At 40.1% G+C, this 10,135-nt stretch overlaps 1 protein-coding gene across 2 annotated transcripts in view; it reads left to right on the top strand.

The window, feature by feature from the left end:
* G3BP2 (G3BP stress granule assembly factor 2) overlaps positions 1 to 9,692 on the top strand; it is a 32,230-nt gene extending 22,538 nt beyond the window's left edge. For both annotated transcript variants that reach the window (XM_065404583.1, XM_065404584.1), the window contains 4 exons: positions 4,244 to 4,346; positions 8,143 to 8,271; positions 8,483 to 8,601; positions 9,336 to 9,692. In XM_065404583.1, the coding sequence (XP_065260655.1) occupies positions 4,244 to 4,346; positions 8,143 to 8,271; positions 8,483 to 8,601; positions 9,336 to 9,605 (621 nt within the window). In that variant the 3' untranslated portion in view covers positions 9,606 to 9,692. The remainder of the gene's footprint in view (positions 1 to 4,243; positions 4,347 to 8,142; positions 8,272 to 8,482; positions 8,602 to 9,335) is intronic.
* Positions 9,693 to 10,135: the final 443 nt, after the last annotated feature.

Consider the following 10,135-nt stretch of genomic DNA (forward strand, 5'->3'; position numbering starts at 1 on the left):
ATTTGACTGTCTCACAGAGGCTAGGATCACCCTTCTGCTAGCTGCCCCGGGAATGCTTTTTGTGAGGCTGTCTTCTCCTTGACAGGGTTGTCATGGAAATCGGACTTCTGATTTGTAATGACTAGGAACATCTGGTTAGTTTTAAAGTGCCTCACACTGAGGGGAGACTAAGCAGTCAAGACAACCACTCTTGTTTGCACAGAACAGTGAGCTTGTTCCCATACAGAACCAAAGACTGCTTCCTTGTGCCGTTTCAGTTTAGAGAGCACTCTGAGCACTTATTTTATCTGAGCACTTGGATGTATTGTTTACATATGTCAACAAAAGCCAGACCATCAAGTATAGTTTCATTGTCCCCTTCCATCTTTCACTGTATTTCCATATACAGTTTGCCAATGGCAGAAGAAAGGCATGTCCTGTTTTGTTTCCTTTCAGTGGGATTCTGTGTTCAAGTAAGTCTGCTCAGATGTTTTCAGATAGGACCAAAGCAGGTTTTTACAGACAGAGTCTTAACTCCATTATCTCTTTTGGGAAGTAGATGGATAAATCTCTCTCCAGCCTCCCTTATGTGCTGCTTAAAATCAGCGCTTGGAGGGTTGGTGGGAAAGACAATTACTTTATTCTAGGGGGCATTTTCAAGCATTAGCATTTCCTTTTCCCTATCTTGTTTCAAGCTATCAACATCACAATTACTCTTGTGTTTATGCAAACATAGCCCCCCATTTGGATTGTTCTTAGACCTTTTTTTTTTTTTTTTTTTTTTTTTTTTTAAACAAGTCCCACAAAATAATGAGTGTGGGGGAAACTCTAGGATTCTCCTCTGCCAACTCTTAACTTTCAAATAAAGTACCTATTATGACTCCATATCTCTCTAAAGGGGTGGCAATTAGTAAGTACCATTTTAGATTTAGTTTAATTACTTTTGTGACCATTAATTACTGTGGGGCTGGTCATATTCAGCCTGTAGTAGCCAGGCACTTGTCCTTTTCCTTCTTCTTTTGTGTTCAGAGATAAACGCTGAATATCTGTCTAGGGAGTAACATAGGCCATGTCTTCACTGCTAAGAGAAGATGTGGATTTGGGTTGTTTTTTTTTTTTTTTTTTTTTTTTTTTTTTTTCCACCTCCTAGTAACTAATGCACACGAGCCATCCCCAGGTAAAAACCACACTGAAGGTATGGCACTATACCCTGTCTGTGGTTGACTGTGCCTAGTTTGCCTTGCAGTGAAACTGAACTGCCAAGCCTTCATTGTGTTTTTAACCATGGGATAGCTCTCGTGCATTAGTGTGGTAAAAACACGTCTCTTCTGAGCAGTGTTGACAAGACCTTAAATGTAGTCTTGCCTTCCATTTGAGTTGAAGCAGTGATTACCTACCAAGGAAAGGGATTAAATAGTCACTAATTTGTATTTAATTTGGAAATCCTGAGAGTTCAAACCAGTGCTTCTTTTGGTGACTGATAGTGTTGTTGCCTTCATGTCTCCAGAACCAAGCCTTAAAAGCTTTTCAAACTGGAATATGACTTCTTCCTCTTGAGGACGTATATACCAGGATATGTGGATGAGATTTTTCTGAGTATTCTAAGGATGCAGAGTTAATATCTTTCTAGACAGATGAGTAAATCTGAAAAATGGGCTAGTTCTTCTGGGTTTAAGGATTATCCGTTGTCTGGCTCAATGGATATCTTAAAACCACAAGGCCACAGGGGGAATCTTGGATCAATATTAGAAGTCTAGGCCTCTGTGTGGCTTACTTTTTCCTGTGGTCTATTGGTGAAAATCAAAGTGAGTGATTTCACAGAAGTCAACCTGGAGACAATGTTGTATCAAGCTGAGGTTCTTCTTATCTGTATCCCATCTAATTATCTTCCTTTTGCAGTAACAGTGTGGCAGGCATCTCACCGTCTGGGAAAGACCTTAAACGTCAAGGGATAGAACTCTTCCAAAGCAGATCCATTCAGTTTTCCATATATATGGTCCAATTTGAGTAATGTGTGTCTTTGACACATGAAATGTTAAAATTTGAGGGCAAGTAAGTCTTGTGGGCTTGCTTCTTGTGCTCTTTTTGCCTCTGGGATTCAAGCAAGATGACAATCACAGTAGCAGAAGACGGTCCTCTTTAGTCCTCATTTCTCCTCTTGTGGATTCTGGGAGAATGGAGCATTTCATCTTCTATAGAGTCTATGCCCAAAGGCTCAAACAACTGCAGACTTACTAATATGCTGCATGGGCATTACCAGAAACAAATTATTTGCTAATCATTTTACAGTTCCAAGGGGAGAGGGATGTATCCCCTCTCTCTTAGGCATGCTGTAGAAATATTCTTCTGTGGCTTCCAGTGTCGTTCATGCACTTTCCAGGAAACAAAGGTCTGAGGGAGATTGGTGGATGGAACAAGCAGTTCTCAGTTCCAAGAGCAGTACTATCCCCTCACAGTTTGGTAGGATGCTAGTTTGCAGGAGCGCACACGCTCTCCAATGTTGCCCTGCGAGCTTGGACTCTTTAATTTTGCGGTGTGTACAAAATTGAGGCAGTCTGTATGTTTTGTGCTGGAGAAGGCTGAGAGTTTGGTATTGCTGGTCTGCTTATCATAAACCACGCCCTGGTGTCTAGTAAGGCTAGCCCTCTGTTTCTTTGGACAGACACACTCTATTTGTTGTGTTAAGTAGGCATCTGAGGTGAATGATTGAGCAGATAGACTGTTTCTCTTGAGACCCCCAAAGAATGAAATCTAGTAATTTTGAGGGCAGGGTAGCTTGCTGTTCAGAAAAGAAAAATCTGTGATTGCCTTTCTAGCTCCCATGTATTGCTATGAGCTGCTTTTATTTGTGTAACTTTTTACGCATTAAAACTTTAGGAAAATAAAATATCACAATGGTGCTATTGTGGCCCAAGAGGTGCTGCTGCAGAAGTAGATGCCAGTGCTACACTCAGACAAGCTTTTATTTATTTTTTCTAATTCTCATAATTAAAATGCCCAGTCTAAAAATATTGGAGAGGAAGTGCCTGGTAGGGTGCCACTTCAGTGGTAGGAAGGGTGCAAGGTTAGTCTTCAGTGTAATATTTGGGCACTTAATAGGTAATCTTTCCCAGAAAATCTTCTCTGAGCACAAATATTGGGGTTAAGTCACCTAGTGTCAGTAGTTTGTTTACAAAGGAAAAGTGGTGGGAATCTCTCCTTAATGTCACTTGCTTTTGAACTGCTGAATCCATATGAGCATGCAATGGTGCCTATGACCATTCCTTTAGTGAAACACCCCTTTTGGATTTTAGTTCTGCAAGCTCATCTCTGAGACCCTGATGACAGGAATGTGGTCTTTGTGGTGGTAGCATTTGTTTGGTTAGTACAAGTGAACTGAATGCTTGTGGATGATAGCAGCAATTTCTATAACACACACAGTAAATTTTTAGTCACCTAACTTTCTTGTTCTGTAGCTTCCTACCCCTTTTTGAGGGCAGTTTTTGTATGCAGATGCTGGCGAACATTTGTATGTGTTTAATGGCTCAAGGTGTGAGGTTTTTATGACTAGTGGGACAGTTTGTGTGTGCTCCCATGTGCACAGGCTTGGCATAGAGAAATAAAAGGAAGATGTCTAACTTGTGCACTGTAGGACTCTTTATCTAAGGTATTTTCTCTTAAATCTCCTTATGGGAGAAGACTGTATTTAGAGATTTGAACTTGCTTTCTTTTCCTGTTACGATGTGGCTGTTACCTGTAGTTGATGTATATTCTGGAAGAAGAATCCTCCAGGCAGACAGTAACTGTAATTCTATTTCTTCCATACATATTAATCTAAGGCTAGTCTGTGCAGTCCAAGCGTGGCACGGGAAATGCTGCAGAAATTCTGTTTTTTAATTGGATTTCTGCATATTTCTTTGTACCGGTTTTGAGCACCTGCTGATATGTAAAATTATGGAGCTACTTGGGTCTCAATTCTGTGCCTGGTCAGTTGAAGATAATTCCCTCTAGCTATGCCCTTGGGCAAAATAAGATTAGAAAGAGAGATCTTAGTCCTGATTCTGAGAGGTTTGTGTTCTCTACCTGCTGGCAGAGAAAGGCAAGCCCTGCAGTCCTGGATTGGTACAGAGGAACTTGTAGAAAATTTTCATGTATTCCCAAAACACTCTTCCCGTGGATCTGTATCTTCCACAATCGTTGCTATGCATGCTAGTGATCTGTAGGCTGCTTTTATTTCAGCTTTTCTTCGGTATCCGGTGTTGAACAGTGTGTTCTCTTGTTTCAGCCAAGAGTTGAAACTAAACCTGAAGCTCAGTCTCAGCCACCCCGTGTGCGTGAACAGCGTCCAAGGGAGCGACCGGGTTTTCCGCCAAGGGGACCAAGACCAGGTAAACGTTTCTTCTTTATCATAGTTCAGTGTGTGAAGGTGAGAAGCTCTGTAACTTTTGTCTTTGGATTCGAAAGGATAACTTCCCATGATTGGTTGGTGTAGGATTTCCTGTACCAACCAAACAGACCTTTGATCCATCTTGTTTGATGTCCTGCTTCTAGTGTTGGCTTGTACCTGACCTTTAGGAAAGTGAAAATCCTTTATTCTCTGCAACTAGGGGTGGAGGAATGAACCCTTTCCTGAGCCGTATTTTGTGATGAGTTGCTCTGAAGCATGAGGATCATCCCTCTAACTGCAAATGTTCCTTTTATCTAATCCTTTTTTAACATTCCTGAGTTATTTGCTCGTATCATGCATCAAGGAACTTCCTCCGATTGCTTAATGCGGTTTAAAAACTCTGTTCTCTTGAGGCTAAAAGTTGATGGCTTCTTAATTTTGAATGTCCTCTAACTCATGTTGAACAGACAGAATGGGAGCACTTAAATACCTTCCATTATCTTTTACAATGTGCTTCTCCTTTCTGAACAAAATGTCTTTGATCATGCATCATGTCATGTGCCAAATGCCATGCCATTGATTCTATTCTTTTCTATTCTATAGCTTTTCTCAGGGCATAGTATTGTCTTTGAGATGGTGTTACCTCTCAAATACTGCTCAGTTTTTGCTGCCTCATTTTACACCTGTCAATGTATAACATAAGCAGTCCTACTAATACATCCCGGTCAACTCTTGATCAGCACTGTTCATTAAGTACCCATTTTGAGCTGGGTACAACATCTAAATCTGTTCATGGGGATACACCTCAAAAGTTGTGTGCAGCTTGATCTGTGTTTGTTAACTTGCAATTGTGAACGGTGCAGTAGTGTACAGTGGGTGAGTGACCCTATAGGATTTCACTTCAATTTCTGGATATAAAAATTCAAGTTCTGGCAAAGATCAAGAGAAATGATTTGACCTGTTAAGAGAAGCTCTCTGCACCTTGCAACAATAGATTAGCTCTGATCAAAGGCCTGGAATTAAACATTATACAAGAGAACTTTAATGTTGGGTGGAGTTTTAAAACTTTTAAGTGCTAGCATAGACCAGACAACGGTTCTTAAGTGGCTTAAATGGATGCAATTCAGATTTAGTGGAAGCAAGCCTTCCTGAAACAGATCTATATTAGCATCTACGCAGTTGTTGACGTTGTGCAACTGCATCAGATGAATGTACATACCAAACTTTCTAATCTACACTGAGGTTTGAAGTACTTCCTACTCATGGCTGTTGTCAGTGTGATTATTCCCTTGCTTCCAACAGCACTGAAACTAAATGTGTTTAAGGTGGCTAGAAAATATTCTAATGCCTGTTAGAAATCAGATTTCCTTTTTTAAAGACTTGATCTGTACCAAGGGCTGAAAAATTAAAATTTCATAGAGGTTTTAAGTCTAGGCAAAATAGAGTTGTTAAATTGTGCATATCGGCTATCCCATGACTTAGCTGCAACTAAACCTTAGTAAAGTTCTGACTTTTCATCTTGCTGTTTGAGTAATTGTAAAAGTTGGAATTTTGGAAACTAAACGTCTCAGGATACTGGGATAGATGAAAGTTACCATCTGTCACTACTTTGCATTCAGCCCAAGCTTGACACTGACCGGTAGTTGCTATAGTATAACTGATTGCTATGGCGTGTTAATTATTTTGGATATATGCAATTAGCTGGTCTCAAGTTCTAGTAGACATTTATATCCATGTCACAACCACTTTGGTTGGGAAATGTATTGACAGTCTGTCGAGAGACTAGGGAGTTAAAAAGCACGGCAAATACTTACCTTAGCTACAGATAGACATAGGGGTTGAAATGCAACAGTATAGAAGCTTGTTTTGTCAGCTGCCTGTCTGAAGAAAAATAAGATATCAAAATTCAGGGGGATTGATCCAGTGCATTTAAAACTCAGTTAAGATACCTAATACATAACCACTGTTTAGGAGCTATAGGAACTATCTTGTGCTGTTTAACTTTTGCTGCCAGAGCTAACAAACACAAATTCCACATATTAATGGCAGTTGGTACAACAAGAAAGTAAAAGCAGTGTTACCTGCAAGCTGCAATAAAAACGTGAACTAATGCAAATTGGAAAAAGACACAGCTAGCAGAGAGACTTCATTTTCAAGCATCCTAGAGGCTATTGTATGCAATAGGGAAAATAAACTTGAACAACCTTAGAAGGAGAGTGGCAAGAACTCTTGGATATCTGAATCAAACACTACAGTGCTAACAGCTGAGAAGTTGCTTAAATACAAAGTAAAGTTTGTCCTCTGAACTCCCCTTGTATACAAAATGATTTGTAATGAAAAATCCTACAACAATCCAGCAAGGTTCTGTAAATCAAATCACAGAGGGGAAAAATTTCAAGACTTTTGCCAATTATTGTTGAAAAATGGAAAGGAATGATCATCTTGGTATTGTGTCATATCAGAAGATGCAGAGCCAGACAATGACCTGGTAATATGATGCAGGCTAAGATTTTATATCTCCCATTAGTTAAACCTTATATTGCATTCATGGAGATAATAAAAAATGCATCCAAATTGTTACAGTACAATGGGAATGCCTTCACTCTTGGTCCTATCTTTTCAATAGCTCAATAACATCAGTGAACTTTTATATGGGGGTGTGGGTTATGTCTGTTTAATGCAGTCTGACAGCCATAAATGAATATATATTCTAGCTGGGCTGAAGTGAAGTAACTGGAAGTCTTGCCACCACTAATAGATAACAAAACATTTAACTTTCAAAGCTGTACTCCTCCTTTGAACAGTCATGATGAAAGAGGAGGGCTAGAAGAAATGGTTGAAAATATACAGTAAATGCTAGCTTTTCAGTTCATTTGAAAGGTTACCAGAAATGTCTTAAATGGCTCACTTTTAAATAGGGTAACTTGGTAACTTTGTCTGAGACTCTGGAAAATAATAGACAATAACCTATCATGAACTTTAAGCTTTCCTCACTCTTTTTAAGAAACTCCCACGGGTGTTCAGAGTGGGCTGTTGCTTAATATCTTTTTCTGTGTACTGTTTCCAGTTTTTGGGCAGGAGTGAACAGGTAACTTACACTTCCAAAGGTACAATGAGATGCACATTCATCTTAAAAACTGGTGGTGAACAGTGTTGACCCCTGCTCTGAGTGTTACGAAGATAGAGTAGTTGCAGTCATGAAGTATGCTTACTTTTTAACAGGTTTTATTTTGATGATGTATGAAACCAGTTGGATCTCAGCTCCCAGTGGATAGATGTTGCAGTTTTGGTGGTATGGACAAAGGAGGTGGCTGATGGTAATGTTAGCAGAGTCTCCCACTGAGCAGGTAGATAGACTTACTTTCTGACACTTGGAGTTGTTCCCTCCGGTTCAGGATTGAGATTCACTGATGGGGAAGCTTGCATGGCTGCTGCCAGTGCAGTAGTCTTCAGATAAGTCTCTGCAGCTGGCAGTTCAGCACTTTCCATGAAGATTAAAAGCACATGAGAAAAATTAAGTATATTCAGTGGACGTGTTTCTCTTGAAAAGCACATAGCTGAGTGACATGGCTTGTATGTGAAGAAAACAAGAAGCTTTCGATATCCCAATTGGGCAGAATTAAACTTTTAAAGGCACTAAATATGCATGCCTTCCCCAGCAGAAAATAGCTGAAGACCAAGGGGGAGAATGGCTCAAGTGAATGAACTGAAAGCAGATCAGTGTGTTGCTAGATGTTCTTCTCAAATTGTTCAATACAAAACTTAAAACTGACTGCTTTTGTTTTGAATGGACACAGGTCGAGGGGATATGGAGCAGAATGAATCCGATAATCGCCGAATAATTCGTTACCCAGACAGCCATCAGCTCTTTGTTGGCAACTTGCCACATGATATTGATGAAAATGAACTGAAAGAATTCTTTATGAGTAAGTGATGGGCTTTTAAATAGTTTGAAATTCATCTACTGGGTCTAGAGGATGGAAGTGACGCTTCAGCCACTGAACATGGTATATGTTAACGTTTTAAAAGCAAAGTAACAAACTTTAACATTACAAAAGGCTTTTGAGAATAACTAAAACAAATAGGCTTATTGCAAGGCCTTATTGCATAACTTGTTTTTGTATTGTGCTTTCACAGGCTTTGGAAACGTGGTGGAACTTCGCATCAATACCAAAGGAGTTGGAGGAAAACTACCAAACTTTGGCTTTGTGGTATTTGATGACTCTGAGCCAGTTCAGAGAATCTTAGTTGCGAAAGTAAGTTTGGCCATGTAGCATTTGCATATTTGTCATAGTGAGGGAAGTAATGCTACGAAAACATGAATGATGCAATGTCCTCAGTTCTTACTGCTCTTCACCAGAGTTCAGATTTCCCCTCTGATCACTGATCGAGGTCATGAACGTTTATATTTTGTTTGTAGCCTATTCTGGTTCCCACTTCAATTCCGTTCTTTAGAAGTTGCTGTCTCCTGATGGATGCTTACAAGTTCCAAGTTTTTGAACAGCACTACTTTCATCACTAAATCATAGATCTAGGGTTTCTCAAGGGAGCAAGCTAAATTTGAACTGAAGTGGTGGGATTGGGGGGAAAAGGAAATTACAAAATTTCCAGGGTCAATAGATCTCAGCTTCCTTTAGGGATGGCAAGTTTTCAGTCCTAATAGTTTGAGAACTGAAAGTAAAATTGCTACTCTTGCAAGCTAGCTGTGGTTTTGTGGCACTGACCATAGCAAGTCCCAGACCTTTTTAATTCTTTGCCTAATCAAGGTATTTTACTAACCTATCGCAGAGTGTTCTATGGTCTCTACAGATATGTAGGGTTAGAAGTTGCAAGTCACAAACTGCTAGTGAAATTTGGCATTAAGCTGTGTGCAACTGCGCTGCTAAGGACAGAGTAGCATGTAGGGATTACTGTTTCCACGTGTTTTATATTGCTGGGACTTTATGAAATGGTGACTAACTTTGCCTTGTAAACATTTTCCCCTTCTAAGCCCATTATGTTTCGAGGAGAGGTGCGCTTGAATGTAGAAGAGAAAAAAACAAGAGCTGCCCGTGAAAGAGAGACCCGAGGCGGTGATGATCGTAGGGATATTCGGCGCAATGATAGAGGGCCCGGGGGTCCCCGTGGAATAGTGGGTGGTGGAATGATGCGGGACCGTGATGGAAGAGGACCTCCTCCCCGGGGTGGCATGGCACAGAAACTTGGCTCTGGAAGAGGAACCGGGCAAATGGAAGGCCGTTTCACAGGACAACGTCGTTGAAATCCTCCACTGTTGGCAGACAGTCTTGGCAGTGGTACATTATTCGTCGTGTTTGCATTCTTGTTAATTTTTTTGGCTTTGGAATGTGACACAGCCTTTTTGATCATTTCTTTGATGTGAAAAGCATCCTTTGGTTACCAGTTAAATTGAGGTGGACATGCTTTCCCAAATTTCACAACAGGAGTCACACTGTTAATTTATAAATTTAGACTTGGCGAATTAAGGACAGAGAAATGACCATAAAACTATCTGCAACAAAAGTGGACTAAAGGACATGCCCAATCGAATTCAGGTCCTTTCAGTCAAAAACCCTCTGCTGCACATTTTGTGTAAGTGTTACTGTTTCTGCTTATTACTGTTGGAAACGCAGTTAGTGCAATCTGTGCAATTGGAGAAGCTTGCCTTTTTTTTTTTCTTTTTAGAACACTTGGCTCAAAACAAACTAACTAACTTGTGTTTATGCACTCATCAAAATGCACTAATGGGTACTCTAAACTCATTCACATTGATATCTACAAGAGGCATCAGGA

This window comes from Emys orbicularis, chromosome 5 (genome assembly GCF_028017835.1).
Source record: "Emys orbicularis isolate rEmyOrb1 chromosome 5, rEmyOrb1.hap1, whole genome shotgun sequence".
NCBI classification, from domain to species: Eukaryota; Metazoa; Chordata; order Testudines; family Emydidae; genus Emys; species Emys orbicularis.